This window comes from Sapajus apella, unplaced genomic scaffold (genome assembly GCF_009761245.1).
Source record: "Sapajus apella isolate SASKATOON/1434 unplaced genomic scaffold, GSC_monkey_1.0 scaffold94, whole genome shotgun sequence".
NCBI lineage: Eukaryota > Metazoa > Chordata > Mammalia > Primates > Cebidae > Sapajus > Sapajus apella.
The window spans coordinates 5,379,465-5,403,895 of NW_022437034.1; the positions used below are offsets into that span (position 1 = coordinate 5,379,465).

Consider the following 24,431-nt stretch of genomic DNA (forward strand, 5'->3'; position numbering starts at 1 on the left):
TGTAGAACAGGTTAACATTTGAAGTGTGATTAGAAAGCTGGGTATGGTGGCTCACATCTGTAATCCCAGCACTTTGGGAGGCTGAGGTGGGTGGATCACTTGAGGTCAGGAGCTTGAGACCAGCCTGGCCAATATGGCGAAACCTTGTTTCTACTATTAGCTGGGTGTGGTGGTGCATGCCTATAATCCCAGATACTCGAGAGGCTGAGGCAGGAGAATCAAGTGAACCTGGGAAGCAAAGGTTGCAGTGAGCCGAGGTTGTGCCACAGCACTCAAGCCTGGATGACAGATTGAGAATTTGTCTCAAAAAAAAAAAAAAAAAAAGAAAGAAAAAGAAAAAAGAAAGAAATGTAATTAGAGTAATTTACTATAGTAACAAACTAATAATCTAAGAAAACTCAATATAATAATCTCAATAGACACAGAAAAACCTTTTGACAAAATCTGGTATCTATTCCTGATTACAAAAAAATAAAAAATAACTTAAAGCAACCTGGGTAACCATGTAGATAACTTTCTTAACCCTGTAAACATTGTGTTAGGGGAAAACTGGAAGTGTGATGCTTTTCTGGGTATATGATTTATCAAATTGTAAACTTTAAATATCTACAGTTTATTGTGTGTCAGTTATACATCAAAGACGGTAATAAAATCAGTTGGACATGAATTGACGGATTTAAAATTAGATCTCCTTTGTTTGTGTAGTGTGAAATATTTTGTCCAGGAAGTCAACTAATTCAAACTAATTCAACTAATTCACCATTAAAAAAAAAACAAAAAAACAACAACACATGATGTATAAAAGTAAGATTAAAAAAAAAAGTGAAGATTAACTTAAAAATTTGAAATTTTATTATGTATGTCAAAAGTCAAATAAAACAGACCCATCAATTTGGAACATTTTATATAGGAAGCAAGAATTGCAATTCGGGATATATATACAGACCAGGTGATCTTTGCTAGGTCTGAAGAAGAAAGATAATATTAGAAGTTCTATAAAAAGGAGAAATGTTTTGTATTGTTTTGAAAGAAAGCTCATTGGCACTAGTTTTGGGGAGTGGCAAGCTTTGATTGGTGAGTGACTACAGTAAGTAAAACTAGTGTTGGAGTCACACCTGGTTGTTTCAGTAGCTATTGGATAAAACTGTTTTTAGATTACAACAGGCAGTTTCAGCAGCCAAGCTTGCAGAGAATTACCTTCTTGGAGCAGTGTTAGGTGTGCTGAGTGCTCTTTCCCCTAGACTGTCACCTGTTTTATTCAGGTATGACAAGAATGACCGAATTTGTATGATCACATTGGACACATGTATGACCAGTGTTGCTACTTTGGTGAACGTGGCTCCGGATGTCTGTTAGGCATATATAACCTGAAGATAAATGTTTATGGGCTAATACTATGTGTAGTCTTTGGTAGTTTGTTGTTTTTCACTCAAGATTATGTTTTGGATCACTGTTGTTAAAATTTCAGGCAAATGTGATCAGAGTGATTATGACCCAGCAGCTGTGTGATGATGTTACAGCATCCTTAGGGTGTTGCTTTTCCAGCCGGAAGCCTCTGTGGTTGGTGGAGCCTTTGCCTGAGGTTTGCTTGCACCTGCTGGGCTTGTTCTGCCCACTTTGCCTGGCAGACTGTGTTTGGCTTGTGCTACCAGCTCGGATCCCACACCTGTCAAGGGCGAGCCAGGCACAGAGTGAGGCACAGCCAGGCAAAGGGTGTGTGAGCAAATGAGTCTGAGGTCCAGCTACTGTCTACAGCCAGGCATCCTGGCTGCTTCAGTGGATTGGGCGTCTCCAGGCGCTGGCACACATGCTGGCTCCATGTAAGCCTGTGGCTGGATCTGATGCATCTGAAGTGGCTTCCATTGTGGGAATCTGCGTCTGGACGAGGGGGATACAGTGGTGCCTGGAAGCTTGGAGACGCCAGAAACCACAGAGCCCCAAAGAGGGTGTCACAGACCTGGCTTGGGGAGCCCTTAGGTCTGGGCTCCCAGAAGGTCTTCAGCTCTTCTTTCCTTCTTGTTGTCTACAAGATGCTGAATAGGGTGAAGCATGTTTTAGCCCTATTTGTGTTACAGCTGTTTCAGTCTTGCTATGTGGTGGGTCTTAACTTCTTATCCTGCATCTAGGAACAGTGAGGTATGGGGACAACTGGAGGGTGAGCAAGGTGGAGAGGAGCTTCATTGAGCAACAGAACAGCTCTCAGGAGACCCCAAGTGGGCAGCTCCTTTTCCCAGGCAGGTTGTCCTAACAAGTGTCCAACTCACTCCTTTCCATAGTTGGTAGTCCCTAGTCTTTATGAGTCTGACTGAATCCAGGGTTTTTATGCGCTTCACATGGGAGAAGTGTGTACCGATTGGTCCATGGGTGGCTGTGGGTGGGTCTGGAAAAAGCAATGCGAGTTCTCACTCCCCTCCCTGGACCCCACCTGGAATTGACAGCTTGGTCCCCATGCTTCAGGCTGTCCCTGCCTTGAAGGTAGGACTTTTTCCCAGGAGCCTGTCTGCCTCCTACCTCAATCAAGCATGTTGTCCATTGTGTGCAGGCTGTTGGTGCTGAGGGGTACCTGCTGGCCCTGGTGAGCCGCCCTCACCTTAGCCTCTCTCCCATGCTTCTCAGCACCTAAAGCCCAGAAGGGGCTGAGGTGGCAGGGGACTGGTATGTCAGTGCTGCCCCGAGCACATGCACATGCACATGCACACCCACTGGGTCGTGACAGTGCCCGGGCTTGGACACACCTTTGCTTCACCTGAGAGCTGGTGCTGGGATCAAGGAGAGGCCAGGCATTGGGAGCAGGCACTTCTGAGCCTGCAGGGGCAAGGGGGACTTCCTGGGCCCCAGAAAGCACAGGGATACCTGGGTCCACAGCCATGGCTGGGTGGCTGCAGCTGTACCCAGGAGGGTGGGGCTCTGGCTCTACCAACTTGGAAGTAGGTGTGGCTCCCACCTGTTCCCAGCTCCCATGGGCTCTGTGGAGCATGCAGCCCTGGCTGTACTTCCCCTATTACAGCCAGCGTCTTTGCAGCAGCTGCTCTAGACAGCCCACTGCTGCCACCAGTGACACTACTGAGAACTTCAGTAACCTCTTTATTTTAAATGTTTTACTAGCAGCTGATCCTAAGAGGCTAGCTGAAGTTTTATTTTATATTTGGAAGGTTTTAGTCTTTAATCTTGATTTTCAAATAAGTACCTGAAAATGGAAAACAAGTCTTTGGACTCTAACAATAAAAGATAGTGTCTTCTCTATTGTTATATCTGACTGTTTCTTCTAAATATATTTAAAACTGTTCTTTATGATATAAACAGATTATGTTTAGCTTACATTTTGGGCCACCATTAGATAAGTATTTAGACAAGTTTATATATATATATTATTTTTGAGATGGAGTCTTGCTCCGTCACCCAGGCTGGAGTGCAGTAGTGCAATCTCAGCTCATTGCAACCTCCGCCTCCCAGGTTTAAGTGATCCTCATGCCTCAGCCTCCTGAGTAGTTGGGATTACAGGCATGTGCCACCATGCCTGGCTAATATTTGTATTAGACCAGGCTGGTCTCGATCTTATGACCCCTGGGGATCTGCCCACCTCGGCCTCCCAAAGTGCTGGGATTATAGACATGAGCCACTGCACCCAGCGTAGGTAAGTATATTGCTGTGGTTTGAATGAAGGTATCCTCTCCAAAATTCATGTTGAAACTTACACCTAGTGCAGTAGTATAAGAAGTGTGACTCGGGAGTTGATCAAGTTATGAAGGCTCTGCCCTTACGAATGGAATTAACACACTGTGAAAGGACTCAAGATTGAAAGGAGAGCTCTCTTGCATTTACATCCCTTCTACCATATGAGGACACAGTGTTCCTCTCCTCTGGAGGATGCAGCAACAAGGTGTCATCTTGGAAGCAGAGAGAAGCCTCACTAGACACCAGTCTTGCCAGTGCCTTGACCTCGGATTTCCCAGCCTCCAGTAACGTGGGAAATAAATTTCTATTGTTTATAAATTACCCCAAACGAAATAAGAAAAAACAACAAAACATAAGAAAATAAATAACCTGGTCTGTGGCATTTTTATTATAGCAACACAAGGGGACTAAGACATATACCAAATGAATTAGATATATACTGATTAGTCTCTTATACTATGAAAGTGAGATCTGTCAAAATTCATTTGATAAAATATTTTTCTGATTCTGTATTTTTTTTTTTTTTAAGAGACAAGGTTTCTGTTGACCAGACTGGAGTGCAGTAGCACAATCATAGCCTACTCACTGCAGCTTCAATCTCCTGACCCTTCCACCAAGAAAAGAAATTGAGAATTAGTAGGAACACCTGTGGCAGAAAGTATGCTATTGAGAATAATCTTTTCTAGTATAGTGTAGGGACGCAGTGAGTGTGAGGGGATAGGAAATGTGGAACATAGGAATACTTTCAGATGAGCCCTGGTCTATAATTATGGAGGTATGTTTCAATAGGGATGAAAAAGGAAGGGAAGGAATGTGTAAGACAGGTTTGCCTTGTTTTTTCCTCACATTAGATAAATATCGTGAAAGTATGAGGAATGAGAGGATTAATGAAATGGTAATTGGGAAAGGAAAACCATCATTAGATATGAAGATACTCAGTTTTATGAAGGCAAGCTAGAATAGTTGAGGAAATCTATTTTTCTCACTCATCTAAACCTTTAATGAAATAAACATACAAACCTACATGGGTTTTTATTAATCTAAGTGTATATGAAAGATGTTACTTAACATCCACACCTAAAATGCCCAAAGTAGCTGGGTGTGGTGGGGCTTCCCTGTAGTCCCAGCTACTTGGCAGGCTAAAGTTGTAGTGCACCATGGTTGTGCCTGTGAATAGCCACTGCACTCTATCCTAGGCAATAGAGTGAGAACCTGTCTCTAAAAATTAAAAAAAAGCAAAATGCTCAAAGTAATTGGCCATAAATTTTAGTGCTGATTATTCAGTGCCAATAATTTACAATTGAATTATTTCTGTCAATAAAAATGTATTACTTCTACATATGGGTATATGTTAGCTTTGAAAGTGAAAAAATATTTGGAGTGTCAAGTGAGACTGCATGTGTTAAGTTAAAAGCTAGACAATTGTTTTGCTTTAAAATTAATTTTAAACTGCTCTGACACTTTTATAAATTCTTTTTTCTTTTCTGGTTGAGACGAAGTCTCACTTTGTCGCTCAGGCTGGAGTGCATTGGCATGATCTCGGTTTGTTGCAGTCTCTGCCTCCCAGGTTCAAGCAATTCTCATGCCTCATCCTCCTGAGTAGTTGAGATTACAGGCATGCGCCACCACCCCTGGCTAATTTTAAAATTTTTAGTAGAGATGAGGTTTCACCATATTGGCCAGGCTGGTCTTGAACTCCTAACCTCAAGAGATCCACCTGCCTTGGCCTCCCAAAGTGCTGGGATTATAGGCATGAGCTACCATGCCCGGCCTTATAGTTAATTCTTTAGAAAGTTAGTGGCATATTTTCTTCTACAACTTTTAACATTGTGTTTTGTATATTTAGGTCTTTAATTGACCTGAATTGATTTTTGTTTATGCTGTGAGGTAGAAATCCAGTTTAAAAAAACTTCTTAAAATGGAGAATCAACTGTTATATCACTGTGTTTTCTGTTGTTGTTTGATAAGCTAGAGTCTTGTTCTAGTGCCTAGGTTGGAATGCAGTGGCATAGTCTTGGTTCACTGCAGCCTCAACCTCCTGGTCTCAAGTGATCCTCCCACCTCAGCCTTTTGAGTAGCTGGGACTACTGGTGTGTGCCACCATGCCTGGCTAATTTTAAAGTTTTTTGTAGAGAATGGGGTATTTCTGTTGCCTAGGCTGGTCTCAAACTCCTGGCTCAAGCAGTCCACCTGCCCCAGCCTCTCAAAGGGCTGGGATTATAGGCGTGAGCCACTGTGCCTGGTCTGTATCACTATATTTTGAACAGTCTAAATTTTATCCAGTGACTTATGGTGCCAATTTTTATTTATCTATAGCTTGGTGATAAGTTTTCAGTTCTTTTCAGTTGGTCTGTTTTCTATCCCTGAACTAATTAAAACAGTCCATTTTTATTGTTATAGTTTTACAGTAAGGCTTGACAACTGATAGGGCAAGTTCCTACCTGATTTCTTTTTTTTTTTTTTTCTCTTTGAGACAGTCTCTCTCTTTCACCCAGGATGGAGTGGTGTGGCGCGATCTTGGCTCACTGCAACATATGCCTCCTGGGCTCAAGCAATCCTCCTGTTTCAGCCTCCCAAAATGCTGGAATTACAGGTGTGAGCCACTGTGTCTGGCCAAGTCCCTACACATTGTGGTTCTTTTTTTTTTTCTCTCTCTTTGAGACAGTCTCACTCTGTTGCCCAGGCTGGAGTGCAGTGGTGTGATCTTGGCTTACTACAATTTCTGCCTTCTGGGTTCAAGTGATTCTTCTGCCTCAGCCTCCTGAATAGCTGGGATTACAGGCGTGCCTCAGCCTCCTGAATAGCTGGGATTATGGGAGTGTGCCACTGCATCTAGCTAAGTTTTGCATTTTTAGTAGAGACAGGGTTTTGCCCTGTTTGCCACAGTGATCTTTTCATAACACATAAAATTTAAATACATTTAATATGGGTTACAAAATGGTTAGGTTGGTTTTTTTTTTTTTTTTTTTTGAGACGGAGTTTCGCACTTGTTACCCAGGCTGGAGTGCAATGGCGCGATCTCGGCTCACCGCAACCTCTGTCTCCTGGGTTCAGGCAATTCTCCTGCCTCAGCCTCCTGAGTAGCTGGGATTACAGGCACACGCCACCATGCCCAGCTAATTTTTTGTATTTTTAGTAGAGACGGGGTTTCACCATGATGACCAGGATGGTCTCGATCTCTTAACCTCGTGATCCACCCGCCTCGGCCTCCCAAAGTGCTGGGATTACAGGCTTGAGCCACCGCGCCCGGCCTAGGTTGGTTTTTTAAAAAAACTTAAACATCTTATGTTAGTGATCATTTGCTAAACTAAATGCTTTTTAGAAAAAATTTAAACCATGTGGAAGTCAATAAAGTACAAATCAAATTGGGGATCAGTATCTTTGTAGCAGTGTGTGCTGTCCACTAGAATGTTCCATGATTATGGAAATGTTGTATATCTGTGCTATTCAACATGGTAACCACTAGTCACATTTGGCTTTGGTCATTTGAGGTGTGGCTAGTGCAACTGATGAATTTCAACATTTTGTTTGATTTTAATTAAATTGTAATAGCCATATATAATTAGCATTTATGATTAAGTACAGCTTAGGTTTATTGTAAAATTTTACATTTCTCCTTATATGTTTATTTTTTTAAAAAGGTATCTTTCAAATAATCTATTGTGTGTATGGTATGTTTTTCCATAGCATTCTCGATTATTGGTGGTGGTCAGAAATGCTACTTAAGTTTGAATATTTTCTCTTACTTGACTACCTTGTGACCCACATTAAAAGAAAGTCTTTGGTTATTCTGCTTCTCTCTTTCAGAGTCCTAAATTCTTGGAATATAAGTAAATTGCTATTTGAGTCTTTATGTCATTTCACATATTAAGTGACTGTTCCTGAGTTGCTCTGGGGCTTCCTCAAAAAACAACCTAAATTATGGATCCTAAATGAACACAGAGTACTTTCCTTCATTTTGCCGATATGAGATGCTGTTCTTTGGGTTCTTTGATGTTCAAACCTAACTTTGAATGTTGAAGGAAATGGTACTTCTCAGGATGCCTAAACATGGATTCTTTTTAAACAGTTCATTTCACAGCTCAACACACACTTTTTGGAGCACATGCTTTATGGTTACTGGGAATACAATGTTAAATAACTGTTTTGCCTTTAAGCAGCTTGTAGTCTAATTGAGGAGACAGATGTGGAAAGAAATCACTTACTTCTTCCCAGTGGCATTATAAAATAGAGGTTAAGAGTATGCCCTGGAGCTGTGTGACCTTGTTTATCTATGGAAGCTCAGTTTCCTTGTGACTAAAATAAGGATATTAGGGTTCTTGTGAGGATTGAGTGAGATTATTTGTATGTTTGGTGTATGTTAGCTAATATTATTGGCTACTGAGGAGGTTGAAATGTCTCATGCCACTATTATTGGCAGTGGAGAGCACTTGAGAGAGATTTAAGCAGGCAGATGACATGGTTGGATTCACATTTTAGGATTATGTGAATTGCTGTTTCTGTACTGGATCAATAGATTTGAGGAGGCTGTAGTGATAAACCTGTTGAGAAATGATGACCTGATCACTGTAGTTATGATAGAATGGTTGGGAGAGAGAGTGTAATAATACTTTAGTGTTATCCAGGTAAGACTTGATTGATTTAATGAAGAGAATAAAGGAGTCAGAGATAACATTTGAATTTTTGACTTTGGTGTCTGAATGATGGCGGCATTTACAACTGAGTTATGGAGTGTAGGCGGAGGATGTGGAAGAGGAGGTTGAGAGAGTGCATTGAATTTTGTTCATGCTTGAGATGACTGTGATATCCAGGTAGGCATATTCAGTTGGATTTATGTTTTTTTGTCAGGTAGAAGAGTCACGGCTGGACTCCTTTTGTTTTTGGAGACAGGGTCTAGCATGCTGTATTGCCCAGTCTGGATGCAGTGAGTGGTGCTGTCATACCCTCACTGTAGTCTCCTGGGCTCAAGTGATTTTCTTACCTCAGCCTCCTGAGTAGCTGTGACTACAGGCATGTGCCCCACTATGCCCAGCTAATTTAAACAAATTTATGTTTTAGAGATGGATCTCACTATGTTGCCCATGCTGGTCTTGAACTCCTCTCACCTTGGCCTCCCAAAGTGCTGGGATTACACTTGTGAGCTACAGTGCCTCACCTTGACTCTTTAACTGTACTTAATTGTACATCGTTAGACACAATATTCAATAAATGGTAACCATTATTAGCACTGTTTTTTATTTATTATGAAGGTGGTATTTAAAGCAACTAATAGATGAGTCTTTCTAAAAAAAAAAAAAAAGTAAAAAGTAAAAGGAGAAGTGGGCTAGAAGGTAGAACATTTAATAGATGGATAGATAAAGAGTGACTATAGAATGAGATTAAGAAAAAGCAGAACTAAGACAAGGTCTGATGAAGTACTATGAGTTTATATAAGAATAGTTAATAATATCTGATGCAACAGAGATATATAGTAAAGTAATGCCTAAAAGGTACCACTATATTTGAATGGAATGTCAGTGGTGCACTCTGTTACGTAAATCACAGTGGAAGTATGGAGACAGAAGCCAGAAATAGAATGTATTAGCAAACAAATGGGAGATTAATATAACATGGGCTGGTTTTGTTGATGTGACCCAAGAGCTAAGCAGTAATATTGATACCTTTCAAGTACCAAATTTTAGAATTTCCTTTAATAAAAATATGTGGCTAGTCATTTTGAACAATTATCCAAAAATTCTTTTTAAAAAAGCATAAGAAAAATTAAGAATACAGAGGGTATAGTTCTATTTTATGTATTCAGGTTTAAATGGTTTAAATGTAGTTTAATTTTTTTTCTTTCAGCTTTCTCTGAGTTTTAATCCTCATTTACTTTGCTAATGAGATTTAAAAATATTATTTTCATAAACCTTGTAACTTTTTGCCTTTTTATTCTAACCCTGTGATTTACTGTTAATCTGTTTCTTTATAAGCTTCTTATGTTTCACTCCAGTGTTAGTCTCAAACATTGTTGTAGTGATTAATGCTTTTGCATCCCATTTTCTTCCTTTCTAATATATTTTAATCAATTTTTATTTGAAGAGCCAATTAAATATGTTGTTTAAGATCTTGTCGTATCCACACTGTCTACCTGATTGGTTCTGCCAATTCTGTAAAACTTTACTTGATATTATTGGGATTCTTTGGACTATGTGGTAATATTTGTAGATTTATAGAAATTTTACTTATTTAATTCTTGGAAGGCAATTTTAGTTCTAAGTATTTGTAGAATATTTTATTGTCATCTGCTATGTACCAAGTCTTAACTTGACATTAACTGTGTAACATTAGGCATGGCACCTCTCTTATGACTGTCCTATTTCGGAACTTCACAGTATGTACCTGGACCTTTCCAAGCACTAGGTTCTGTGCTATGCTATTCTTCAGAGAAGGAGCATATTTGAATAAAAAGTGTTTGTTTCAGTCTCAATGAAAGACTCTTATAAAAGTTATGAACGTTTAAAAGTGCCCATTCCTCCCTTTTTGAGCTAATTGAATTCTTCATTTTATAGGGGTGGAAGATTCCAAGAAGAAGGGGCAGGGATGAGTATTATAATTGTTAAATAATGCACTGGACACATTTTGTGTAATGTTATTTGATCTGGATAGCAACCCTTTGACATAGGTAGTTTTGTCCTCATTAGAGAAATTAAATAGCTTGCTCAGTTCAGAAAATGAGTTAATGGCAGAATCAGGATGATATTTGCAGGTTTTTCTATTTGTAATCTAGTGTTTTTCTCACTCAAGGATTCTCTGTCTAGGGCCTAGAGGTAGAATAAAGAGGGCCCTGCCCTGTGCTCCCTCTTGCTTCCCCGTCTTCTGTTCTTTGGAGTGTATGTCATTATTCTCCAGCAGTAATTTAGGGGAAAAAAAAGATGTTGAGAACTACCACTGTAGCATTTTGCTCTGATTTGTAGGAATTATGTTCATGCTAAGAATTGATTATAAAAGAAGAATATCTATCTAATTATGCCATTAGGAAACAAAACTCAACCAAAATATAGGCTGTGTTTTACATCATTCTGTGAAAGACATGGTGGGAAGTTGACTTATAGCTTTCCACTGAGTTGACTTTTCCATTTGATGTTTATTAATTTAAAACATTGAGTATTCAAATAATACATTAAACATGATAGACTCACAGGCTGTACAGGTGCCCCTTGCAGTCTGTGGGGGATTGGTTCCAGGATTCCCCTTGGACGCGAAAATCCATTGATGCTCAGGTTTTTATATAAAATAGTGTAGTATTTATATATAATTTATGCACATCCTCCCACATGTTTTAAATCATCTCCAGATTACTTATAAAGCCTAATGCAGTGTAGATGTGGGCACGTACAGTGGCTCACACTTGTTAATGCCAGTACTTTGAAAGGCTGAGGTGGGAGAATCGCTTGAGTCCGACAATGTGAGACCAGCCTGAGAAACATAGCCACCATCTCTACAAAAAAAATTAAAAATTGAAAGATTAGATGGGCATGGTGACATGTGCCTGTAGTCCCAGCTGCTCAAGAGGCTGAGGTGTGAGGCTTTCCTGAGACCTGTAGTTCAAGGCAGCAGTGAGCTATGATCATGCCATTGCACCCCAGCCTAGGTGTCAGTGAAACCCCCATCTCTAAAAAAAAAAAAAATAATAATAATAAATGGTATGTTGTTACACTGTTATTTAGGGAATAATGACAAGAAAAAAATACATGTTTACTACAGACACAACCATCCTCTTTTTACTGGTGTCAGAAGTGAGTGCAATGTTGGGTACTTTGTCCTTAAACTTTATAGTTTGGCCACCTCCGGGGAGTATGTGTATAGGACAGATTCCTAGGAAGCACTGGCTCAGGACAGTGGGAAATCAAATTAGAGAGAGGAATACTAAGAGTGCCTGCTTTTAAAGCTGGTTTGGGATTAGAGAACTAATTTGCCTGGAGAACAGTTCAAGATGAATGTTTCCGATTCATTGTTGAAGACCTGGAGATATACTGTATGAATTAGGAGAGTAAAATTTCTCCTTCGGTGGTTTGATAAAAATCAGACTATTCTTGCCTTCTTGCTTCTTGCTTATCACAGTCCCTTTCTTCTGTCTTACTTCCCAATTCCCTTCAAATTCTTGAGACTTTAAAAAGGAAGTTTGTTTATGAGGAAAGGGCAAAGAAGAGAGCTGAGATGGGCAAGGAAGAGAACCTTGGTGAACAGATAAACACTGCCCCCTTGTTTGACTTTTAGGGAGGAGACTTATTACACCTGCTTTTGCAGCGTTATACACTGTACTTAACTTTATTGTAACATCACACTATGAGCAGTTATTTTTATTACTGAATTGTGAGGTTTTTAAAGACAAGAAGTATGTTTGTTATTTCTCTATCAATAACCAGTGAGAGACAGTCATTGGTTGAGTGCCTATTGTATGTGCCAAGCACTTTGCTAAGACATAGATATCATCAAGTCCAGTGGTTTCTTTCTTCCTTTCTTTCCTTTCTTTCTTTTTCCTTCCTTCCTTTTCTCCCTCCCTCCCTCCCTCCATCTTTCCCTCCTTCTCTCTCTCTCTCTCTCCCTCCCTCCCTCCCTCCTTTCCTCCTTCTCTCTCTCTCTCTCTCTCTCTCTCTCTCTCTCTCTCTCTCTCTCTCACTTGTTTTGCTCTTGTTGCTGGGCTGGAATGTAGTGGCACCATCTTGGCTCACCACAACCTCCGCTTCCTGGGTTCAAGCAATTCTCCTGCCTCAGCCTCCTGAGTATCTGGGATCACAGGCATGCACCACCATGCCTGGCTAATTTTTTGTACTTTTTAGTAGAGAGGGGGTTTCTCCATGTTGGTCAGGTTGGTCTCAAACTCCTGACCTCAGGTGATCTGCCCGCCTCGGCCTCCCAAAGTGCTGGGATTACAGGCGTAAGCCACCGTGCCCAGCCTCCAGTGGTTTCAAACTTAGAAACTTTCATATTTTATAAATATGTTCTGATAAAGAAGTACTTCCTCACACATTACTTTTTATGTTTTTTTTTTTGAGACGGAGTCTTGCTCTGTGGCCCAGGCTGGAGTGCAGTGGCGTGATCTCAGTTAACTGCAACCTCTGCCTCCCGTGTTCAAGTGATTCTCCTGCCTCAGCCTCCCAAGTAGCTGGGACTACAGGTGTGTGCCACCACGCCTGGCTAATTTTTTGTGTTTTTACTAGAGACAGCGTTTCACCGCATTAGCCAGGATGGTCTTGATCTTTTGACCTTGTGATCTGCCCGCCTCGGCCTCCCAAAGTGCTGGGATTACAGCATGTGCCACCGCGCCAGGCCTTGTTTTTTTTTTTTTTTTTTTTTTTGATGTGGAGTGTCTCCCTGTTAGTGGACTCTAAGTACCGTCATGATTTGATACTCCTATCATTCATTTATAAAAATACATAAATGGCTTCCTTTCTGGACATTTAAAATTTTTATAGTCCTTTCTGTTTTGAATTTGCATTTCTGTTACACTTTTCACACAAGATTCTATTCTTATATATTTTATGCATAAGTTATATTTTGCATGTAACATGCATACATTATGAAGGTAGTATATTTTTATACATTACAGTCATTCATGCATGTTGATTACCCTATCATATGACTTTGCAGCCAAAATATGTAAATTTAAAAATATCTCTTAGTCATTAAATTGTAATTAGCACAGAGTAAAATAACAAATGTATTAAAATGTTGGCAAATTATTTTTTATTCAATGAAAAAATTTTTTTTCTCCTCCTCTGCCTCCAAAATGTTGCTGAAAAAAAAAAAGTATTAAACAGAAGAAAATAGACCAGGCACAGTGGCTCACGCCTGTAATCCCAGTACTTTGGGAGGATGCGGTGGGCAGATCACTTGAGGTCAGGAGTTCGTTACCAGCCTGGCCAACATAGTGAAACTCCATTTCTACATAAAGTACAAAAATTAGCCGGAGGTGGTGGTGCATGCCTGTAGTCCCAGCTACTTTGGGGGCTGAGAATTTCTTGAACTGGGGAGGCAGAGTTTGTGATGAGCCAAGATTGCACCACTGCACTCCAGCCTGCGTAACAGCACAACTCCATGTCCAAAAATAAAAATCAAAATAAGTTTTGCAGACAAAATATGAATCATTCCTTGTTTAACACTTAAAAGGTTTTTATACCCAGGCAATACAATAGTGTATAATTCCATTCAGAAGAATATTGAAGATCTTCAAAGCATGGTCAAGGTGATCTCCTTTCAGTCCATGGAATGGTGTTCCTGGAAATGACTAATAGAACAGCAAAAAACCTATCTACTTGGGCATTCTTGGTGTTTGATCAATTAAGTCAGAGACCTATAGCAGTGTTGGAGTGCTTGTTTTATAAAGGTCAACCAACTTAGGTTGATACTGTTTGTATGAAGAGTGTAATTTTCTTTTCTGTTATATAGGTATTCTCTGAAACCAAATGACCAAATCTTGGCTGAAGACAAACACAAAGAACTGTAAGTTCATTAAACCGTAGGTTGTAAATAATTTACTCTCTCTATGAAGTTGATATATGTATATGTAAATCATCTGATTTTCAAAATTAGATAATGACAAAGTATAATTAACACTATGATCTTAATCCTAACAGGATTACAATAACCTACATTATATAATTTACACAACATAAAGTTTGCGTAGGACATAATTTCTCCTGTGTTCACATTAAAAGATGTAGTGTTGTATTCCATCATTTCCATCATCTAGATTAAAGTCTTATTGGGAATATGTCATTTTTTTCTCTCTTTCTAGATAAAATATTAAATTGTCCCTGTTTTCTTTCTGACTGCTCTACCAGAAAAAGGAAAAAATAGAATTAAATTGCCACTGTTAATTTTTGGGTCTTTTTTTTTTTTTTTTTGAGACAGAGTTTCGCTCTTGTTACCCAGGCTGGAGTGCAATGGCGCGATCTCGGCTCACCGCAACCTCCGTCTCCTGGGTTCAGGCAATTCTCCTGCCTCAGCCTCCTGAGTAGCTGGGATTACAGGCATGCGCCACCATGCCCAGCTAATTTTTTGTATTTTTAGTAGAGACGGGGTTTCACCATGTTGACCAGGATGGTCTCGATCTCTTGACCTTGTGATCCACCCGCCTCGGCCTCCCAAAGTGCTGGGATTACAGGCTTGAGCCACCGCGACCGGCCAATTTTTGGGTCTTACTCTGGTGGATCCCCCACCCTCATGATAATGATGGAGAAATATAATTTTGTTTCTTTCATTGCTTTATGAAAAAGTAAATGTCTATTGTTTGGTACAAGGTAAAATACTTTATTTTATTTTTGTATTTTTGAGACAGAGTCTTGCTCTATTGCCCAGGCTAGAGGCGCAGTCTCGCCACATTGCAACCTCTGACTCCCGGGTTCAAGCAATTCTCCTGCCTCAGCCTCTCAAGTAGCTGGGATTACCGGCCCCCTGCCACCACACCTGGCTAATTTTTGTATTTTTAGGAGAGACGGGGTTTTGTTATGTTGGCCAGGCTGATCTCAAACTCCTGACCTCAGGTGATCTTCCTGCCTCGGCTTCCCAGAGTGCTGGGATTACAGGCGTGAGCCACTGAGCCTGGCCAAAGACATTTTTTTTTCACATCTAACTCAAGACTGTTATTTTCTTGAGATTAATAATTTTTCCAAGTACTTTTAAACTGCTTTTTAAAAGCTGTCTTGAACCTTTTGCAAAATATTTTCTTTTCTCCTATTTAAGATATCACATGAAGTGTTAATTATACAATGGCAGGACCAATGTTCAAGGAAAGGATTTCCTTATGCATTCTTATTGTTTACATATTCCATTGTTATGCTAACCTTTCATCAGTATTTTTACATTTGGTCTATCCTTATTTGTTTATAATCTCTGTAGTGGGTTCTTAAATATATATGCTGTCAAGAAATTTTTTTTGCTGTTTCTTTATTCCCTAGTATAGTCAACGAGGGTAGAGGGCAGGTGATTGTTACTGTTACATTCATTGGTTATTATTTATAGGTCTGGTAACAGAGCTTCTTTTGCTTTGGGAATTAAGTAGTTGGTGAGCCTTGGAAGTTCCTTTGGTCCTTAGACTATGACCAGTATTAAAAATATCAGAAATCTGCTTTCAAAGAGTAAATATTATTATTATTATTTTTGAGACATAGTGTTGCTCTTGTTGCTCAAGCTGGATTGCAATGGCGAGTTCTCAGCTCACTGCAACCTCCGCCTCCGGGTTCAAGCGTTTCTCCTGCCTCAGCCTTCCTGGTAGCTGGGATTACAGTCATATGCCACACGACTGGCCAATTTTTTGTATTTTTGTATTTTTGGAAATGGGGTTTCACCATGTTAGCCAGGCTGGTCTCAAACTCCTGGCCTTAGGTAATCTACCCGCCTTGGCCTCCCAAAGTGCTGGGATTACAGGCATGAGCCACCCATGCCCAGCCAAAAGTTTTTGTTGATGTTGTTGTTGTTGTTTTTTTTTTTTTTTTGAGACGGAATCTTACTCTGTCACCTAGGCTGGAGTGCAGTGGCATGATCTCAGCTCTCTGCAACCTCCACTTCCTGGGTTCAAGTGATTCTCCTGTCTCAGTCTCCTGAGTAGCTGGGACTACAGGTGCTCACCACCATGCCTGGCTAATTTTTGTATTTTTAGTAAACACAGGGTTTCACTATATTGACCAGGCTGATCTGGAACTCCTGACCTCAAGTAATCCGCCCGCCTCAGCCTCTCAAAGTGCTGGGATTACAGGCAGGAACCACCGCACCTGTCCCTGGCTGAAAGTTTTTAAACTATCCAAGATATAATTTGTCTCTATGGCTGCAACTTGGTCACTGATACTTGTTTCTGACTTTTATTTATTTATTTTTTTGAGATGGAGTCTTGCTCTTTCGCCCAGGCTGGAGTATAGTAGCGCCATCTCCACTCACTGTGACCCTGAGACCTCTGCCTCCCAAGTTCAAGAGATCCTCCTGCCTCAGCCTTTTGAGTAGCTGAGATTACAGGCACCCGCCACCATGCCCAGCTAATTTTTGTATTTTAGTAAAGACAGGGTTTCACCATGTTGGCCAGGCTGGTCTCAAACTCCTGACCTCAAGTGATCCACCCACCTTGGCCTCCCAAAGTGCTGGGATTACAGGTGTGAGTTTACCATGCTTAGCCTTTAAATTTTATAATAAAAAGTTTTAAACATTTAATATGTGCTCCCCCATATATTTACCACTGAGATTTTCCTTTAACATATGATTGCACTTGCTTTATCATCTATTTATTCTTCTATTCATGCATTACTTCCTGTTTTTTGGATGCACTTCAAAGTAAATCGTAGATGTCTATATGCTTCCCCCTAAATATTTCAACACATATAGCATTAACTAGAGTTTTATATTTCAAAGTTTTTTTTGTTTGTTTCACCTGTTCTAAAATTTCTTATAAACTGAGTCATATGTATGTCCTATTTTGTATAAAGCTTCTGCCACTTACTCTATTTTTGAAATTTATCAGTGTTGTTGCGTCTGTCAGTTAATTCCTTTTTATTTTTGCAGATTAACATTCTGTTGTTTATTTGTTCTATTATTGCTAAGTATTGCCACTCGTTTGATTTGTCATTATTTGATGGTCTTGATATTTTTGACTGCTGGCTCTCTGCCTTGTAGTTTTAAATTTACATACCGAAGAAAACATTCAGTTGAATATGGCATTATAAAAGCAGAGTATTAATTTTAAAAAATTCAATGATTATTGAATTAATGAATTTCATGAATTCATGAAAGCTGTTTATAAATAATCTCATTTGTGTCTTTGGAATTAAAATAGCCAAAATCTTAGTAGGATGGCTGTCATGAAAGTCAGAGTCTGCTAAGGAGTATGTAACAACTCACCCACTGTATTAGAAACAAAAAGATCTCTTTGTGTTCAAGACCAAGCTTTAAAAAACATAAGAGATGTGGATATAAAACAAAATTTTACTAATTCCATGCTTTCTTCTTATAAAATATTATTATAACCTCTTAATTTCAGTCTGTTAAAGCTTAATTGATCATAAAATTGTAAAAAATGTGTTGGCACCATCACATTGACCTGCTTTTTGAAAATGTACCCTAATTTTATAAGAGTACCAATAAGAGTGTACAGGAGTATAGTGATAGCTCTAATTATCTTGATATTAATAAATAGTGGCCTGGCATGGTGATTCAGACATGTAATCCCAATACTTTGGGAGGCTAAGGTGGGAGGATTGCTTGAGGCCAGGTGTTTGAGACCAACCTGAGAAACATAGTGAGACCCCATCTCTACAAAAATTTTTTAAAAAGCTGGGGCGCAGTAGATCTCGCCTGTAATCCCAGCACTTTGGGAAGCTGAGGCGGGCAGATCACCTGAGTTTAAGAGTTTGAGACCAGCCTGTCCAACATGGTGAAACCCTGTCTCTACTAAAAATACAAAAATTAGCTGGGCGTAGTGGCAGGTGCTTGTAATCCCAGCTACTTGGGAAGCTGAGGCTGGAGAATCGCTTGAATCTGGGAGGCCAAGGTTGCAGTTAGCTGATATTGCGCCACTGCACTCCAGCTTTGATGACAGAGTGAGACTCTGTCTCAAAAAAAATGAGAAAAAAAAAATTAGCCTGACAAGGTGTTGTGAGCCTGTAGTACCAGCTACTCAGGAAGTTGAGGCAGGAGGATCTCTTGGGCCTAGGAGATCAAGGCTACAGTGAACCATGATCATTCATTCTACTGGGTTCTGGCCTGGACAGCAGAGTAAGACCTTGCCTTAAAAAAAAATAAAGAATAAGAGAGTACAATGATAGTTCTAATTATCTTGATATTAATAAATTTTAAGTATATTTTCATTAAAAACATTTTTAATTCCTGAAATTTCATGATTCAGATTTTATATACACTTAGTCACTGATGCTTCACAAATATGCTTGTTTCTCTGTGTGAAGATAGGCATGGGAAAACAAGGAATTATTGGTTAGCAGTGATACTTGTTTTTCTAAGCAAAGTGATTTTTTTCAATTTCCTGTTTTTCATTATTCTACTTACCAAAGACCTTGGGGGATGATTTTAAGTAGAGAAAGCTGAGCAATTAAAATTGCAATATGATTAATCTAAAACTGTAGGATTTATACTTTGCTCTATGCATGATCCAGTAATGAACTGGTTTAAACAGTCTTCTAGTTTTTTTCAGTTGTAGTTTTGTAAATGGATTAATTTAAAATAAATTAAGGAAACATCACTATTTTACCAAATATTTTTACTTACTTTCCATTGTGCTAGCTATTATTTAAAGAAAAGATACTGTGCAGCTTTTTATATATTAATCGTACCTCGGTAAAGTGGTTTAAGAAAAAGTAGAAGATACTGATTTTATTTATAAATGGCATCTTACTCTCCAGTAGTGGTTTTTAAAAATTTTGGACACATCTGCAGTTATCAAAAATAGAACCACTTTGTTTCCATGAATATTTTATGAATATATAAATTTTGTTTCACCTTGAATTTTGAGATCTGATCATAAAGATTTAGTTAAGGAAAGTTAAAGTTGTCTGGAGTTAGGGGTGAATTCCAAATGAAAATATAAATAAATTCAGAAGTATCCATACCACTTAACACAGAGTAACCTGATATCTGAAGATGTTTTTTGTTTGCTATAAGGCAAGGGGAAAGCCTCCTTAAAAGGGATTCACATTTATTTACCCAACTTTTTAAGATAGCTACCAAGGTAAACAGTGAACTTTTGTAAGCAGTGTATACTGTTCTAAACATGAAGTATATTTTCCTTTCTGATAGTGAATGAATTCTATTTATGGTTGTTGTTGTTGCCTGTAGTCCCAGCTACTCAAGAGCCTGAGACAGAATCTTGCTCTGTTGCCAGGTGCCAGCCTGGAGTGCAGTGGCATGATCTCGGCACACTGCAACCTCTGCCTCCTGGATTCAAGCAATTTTCCTGCCTCAGGCTCTTGAGTAGCTGGGACTACAGGTGTGCGCTACCATGCCCAGCTAATTTTTGTGTTTTTTAGTAGAGATGGGGTTTCACCATGTTGGCCAGGATGGTCTCGATCTCTTGACCTCATGATCCACCTGCCTCAGCCTCCCAAAGTGCTGGGATTACAGGCATGAGCCACCACACCCGGCCTATTTATGATTTTTAAATGTCAAAAGTTAAATTATTTTATCAGGATTACCCCTTAAATTTTTAAATTTTGTCTTATAAAAGTTAATTATATTATGGTATTTAAGTGTTTGCCAGTTTACAGTTATGATGAGATGGGAGAAAGCAAATAAATTATGCAATAGGCATGAACTTTCAAGGATATTAGAAAGGACCTGCTCAGGCTATGATCTTTGGTGCAGTGTAAAAATATAATTTCTTAGAGAATAGTGTCAATCTTCAGATCAGCAGGAGAGTTATAAGTGTTTAAGAGGAATGTTTAGGAATAGGTCAGGGTAGTTAGATACAATAACATCTGGCATGCTCTTAATTATTGTTAATGTTGTGACTTAGCAGTTCTTTGAAAACATCAAAATCATAGACTGGGCTTGTGCCTATAATCCCAGCACTTTGGGAGGCTGAGGCAGGAGGATTGCTTGAGTCTAGGTGTTGGAGAACAGCCTGGACAACACAGTGAGACTCTTGTCTTTACAAAAATTTAAAAATAGTAATTGGGTGTGGTGGTGCATGCCTGTAGCCTCAGCTGCTTTGGAGACTCAGGTAGAAGAATTACTTGAGCTCAGAAGGTCCAGGCTGCAGTGAGCTGTGATCTGTGTCAGTGTGTTCCAACCTGGGTGACAGAATGAGACGCTGTGTCAAAAGAATCTTTTTTTTTTTTTTTGTAAGAATGATCTAAGAACTGGTTGCCTGTAAAGCTGAGAGAGAGAGAGAGAGAGAGAGAGAGAGAGAGAGAAACCCTGTGAAGCAAAAAGTCAAAATTAGAATAAAGAAGTTAGGACCAACAGCAAAGTTAAGTGTTTAATTTTTTTAGTGTTCATAAATAAGGTACAGTTTTAAAAATATCATAAACATTTTTATGATCCTGTTTTCAGGGCCCACTTTTTTTTTTGTATCTTTAAAATTACAGTATTTTGATTCTAGAAATGAACCCTAGAACCATCATCCATATTTTATCATGACTAAAGTGAGAGAGAGTAACATTGATAAAATGACTTGCAATAATTTATGTTGCTGCTTAAGGACAGTACTAGACCAGAATCCAAGTCCTCTGATTCCCATTTAAGTCCTGTTTTTGTCATACCAAACAGTTCTCTAAGTATATAGTCTTTTTTTTTTTTTAAACAGGATCTCACTTCCTCACCCAGGCTGGAGAACAGTTGTGTGATCATGGCTCAGTACAGCCTTGTTTTTAGAGCTGAGGTATCCTTATGTTGCTCAGGGTGGTCATAAATTCCTGAGCTCAAGAGTCCTCCTGCCTTGGCTCTCAAAGTGTCGTGATTATAGACATGATCTACCACACCCAGCCAGTAATTCCTTTTAAAGGAATTAATGTCCATTGCAAGACTTAGTAACTGATTACAGTGAATTCAGTAGCTGATTGAATCAGTTTCACAGTATTGTGTTGTGGTTTTAGAAACCACTTCAGACCAATAACCAATATTGAGTGAGTTGAAGAGAATTAATCACTTCCAAATACAAGGCACTTTACATTCTTCCAAAAGAGAGGATGCAACACAAAGCTGTTTGGTCAGCTTGATATAAAATATTTTAGATATGCTCATGAAAGAAGTCAAATGTGTACATTTTACAACCACGTAGTATGTTAAATAGAATAACTTTTTTCTTTTTTTCCTTCTCATTTCTTCGAACAGTCTTACTTAGAATCTTCATTAACATCTTTGTCATCATTGGAGCCCTTTTCTCTAGACACATAAGTCTCTTTCCATTTTTGATATTTTCTCTGGAAATTTTATCCTGAGCTATAAATGCCTCTCCTGTAAGAAAAGTTTGTGACTCACTGCAGCCCTGACCTCATGGGCTTAAGCCATCCTCCTGTCAGCTTCCTGAGTATCTGGGACTACCAGTGTGCACCACCATGTATGGCTAATATTTGTATTTTTTTTGTAGAGATGGGGTCTTGCCATGTTGCCAGGCTGATCTTGAACTCCTGGGCTCAAGTGATATGTTTGCCTTGGCCTCCCCAAGTGTGGGATTACAGATGTGAGCTACTGTGCCTGGCCAAGAAAATTTTTTTTTAATTTATTTTTATATGTAGTCGTATTTGTAAGGTAACCTTTTACTGTATTGTTTTTAAAACTAAGCTTTAAGTAGTTCCTTGTAATAAGAGTTACCATTGTGCTTATAAGGCTGCATCTCCAGGAGTCAGTAGTAAATCTGTGTTGGGTTTCTTTGCTGCTGCTTTTTTTTTTGTTTGTTTTTAACTGATATAGTCAGTTGGTCAGGTGACTTCTGTAAAGATCCAAAACTAGTATTGATTGAGGTCATTTCAGGCTTAGAGTTCACCTCTTTTGATGAACTTTTGATTGTTATCTTACTTTAAAATTCTAGGATCTCATAACTTCTATGAAATTTTTATACCTGGATTATAAAACTTCTGAAGGATTTGCTTAAATATTTTGTTGCTTAAAAGAAAATACTTGGGCTGGGCATGACGGCTCACACCTGTAATCCCAGCACTTTGGGAGGCCAATGCGGGTGGATCACCTGAGGTCAGAAGTTCGAGACAAGCCTGACCAACATGGAGAAACCCCCGTCTCTACTAATAATACAAAAAAATTATCCGGGCATGGTGGCGCATGCCTGTAATCCCAGCTACTCGGGACTCTGAGGCAGGAGAATCGCTTGAAGCCGGAAGGCGGAGGTTGTGGTGAAACAAGATCTCGCCATTGCACTCCAGCTTGGGCAACAAGAGTGAGACTGTCTTATTAAAAAAAAAAAAAAAAAAAAAAAAGAAAGTAATTGGTCGAGTGTGGAGGCTCATGCCTGTAGTCCTAGCATTTTGGGAGGCTGAGGTAGGTGGATCAGTTGAGCTCAGGAGTTCAAAATCAGCCTTGGCAATGTGGTGAAACCCCGTTTCTACTGAAAGTACAAAAAAATTAGCTGGGCATGATGGCACTCACCTCAGGAGACTGGGGTGAGAGGATTGCTTGAGCTCAAGAAGTCAAGGCTGCAGCAAGCCAGAATTGCATAACTGCACTCCAACCTGGGCAACAGAGTGAGAACCCGTCCCAGAAAACAAACGAAAAACAAACAACTCCCCCCACAAAAAAAAGCCCCGGAAAATAATTAACACTGTAATCAAGAAAGGCAACTCATTATAAGGAGTAATTTTGTGATTAAAAATGGTTTTATATTCATGAATGATAGGTGAATGAAAAATGTATGTTGTTAGTAGTAAAATCTTATAACCCTTAAGGAATTCTAAATTGCTACCTTCTACTTATGAAGAACTGTATGGTGCCCTGGACTTAGCATTAGAAGAAACTTTATGTATGAGCTTTGCCATAGGCTATAGTCTTGGGGTATCAGTTAGAATTCAGTGCCACTATGATTATTAAGAAATAAGGAATTTATTACAGGAATTAAATCTTATTTAATCATGGGAAAAACTACGGATATTAAGATCCAAAAAATGTGAGAGAAAAGTTGCTAACCTGCCTTTTGATGTAGGTTAGTGAGTTAGACCTTTCAAAAGCAGGTAAACATGTTCTACTGCTGTAGGGACACTGTGAAGGAGGTTTGTGTGTTGTAGGCTCTTTGCAGCTACCACTATGGGCTTTTAGTGAAATATCTGGTGATAGGCTTGGTCCTGGTAGTTGTGGAGGTGGTAGAGTGGGGATGAGTAAGGACAGATTACAGTTCTGCCCATACCTTTGTGTCTGTCCTTCCCTGCCTTTAACCAATGACTGCCTTTGGAATGAAATGGCTACTGCCTCAATTGCATTTTCTAAATTTATGCAAATTTCTCTTGTGACGTATCTTAAGTTGAAACCATATGGGAGAGGAAATTAGGGGAAATGCACTTCTGCTTAACACAGTTTAAGACTGTGTTTAATCACTTTGTTTAATCACTTAGTCTTCCAAACTTAAGTCCCTCAAATATCATTTTGGGTTTAGATTAGTGCTTTTCTCTTATTGTCCACTGAACAAATGATTTCTTTTGTTAGCTACTTCTCTTTTAGTCTATTCAGTAATCCCTCAGGGTATAGCTTCTGAATTTCTAGCATAAAACTCTTCATCAAAAAAAAAAAAAAAAGGGTAATGATCTTTCCCTTCAATTTTTAGGGGGAAAGATAAGGTGTTTCCTAGAAAGTTTATTCAGAGTTTTTTAGTTAAAGTGTAGTTCATTGATCCCTACCTACAATTTACTTGACAAGATATATTTATGGGATGAATTTTATCAAGGGTAGCAGAATAGAGAGAGAAATTGCTGCTATGATGAATTCTCTTTCTTCTTGGTCTACAACAAACAGGAATATTTTGAGAATGTAGCTATGGCAGATTTTAATGTAAGAGTTATGCCAACACTATTTCCCCTTAAGGGTTGAGTCAGACCTTTTGGGAATGACATAGACTTGGGGGTCTTAAGGAAACTTTTAGTATTTGCTAGCAGCCAATCTAACCCTGAAAACTCTACTATTATATTTTATAAGTTTTAGTATGGTTCGTTAGAAATATGTCACAGTGTGTAGGTAATACTGTGTTTTATTTTTGAGTCGGCTAATTGTTAAGGTAAACCTTAGAGGATAAACTGAGCTCATATTGATGAATGGGAATCTGATATTTCCATAGACAAGGT

General features: G+C 39.1%; 1 protein-coding gene and 1 long non-coding RNA gene across 7 annotated transcripts in view; both read left to right on the plus strand.

Annotated features, from left to right (window-relative positions):
* ADK (adenosine kinase) overlaps window positions 1-24,431 on the plus strand; it is a 566,800-nt gene that overhangs the window by 44,518 nt on the left and 497,851 nt on the right. For all 6 annotated transcript variants that reach the window (XM_032256142.1, XM_032256144.1, XM_032256146.1 and 3 more), the window contains exon 3: window positions 14,104-14,157. In XM_032256142.1, coding sequence (XP_032112033.1) covers window positions 14,104-14,157 — 54 coding nt within the window. The remainder of the gene's footprint in view (window positions 1-14,103; window positions 14,158-24,431) is intronic.
* LOC116535304 lies at window positions 6,561-9,057 on the plus strand. The gene is made up of 2 exons (XR_004262149.1): window positions 6,561-6,620; window positions 6,931-9,057. It is a non-coding gene; the product is annotated as an uncharacterized LOC116535304 (long non-coding RNA).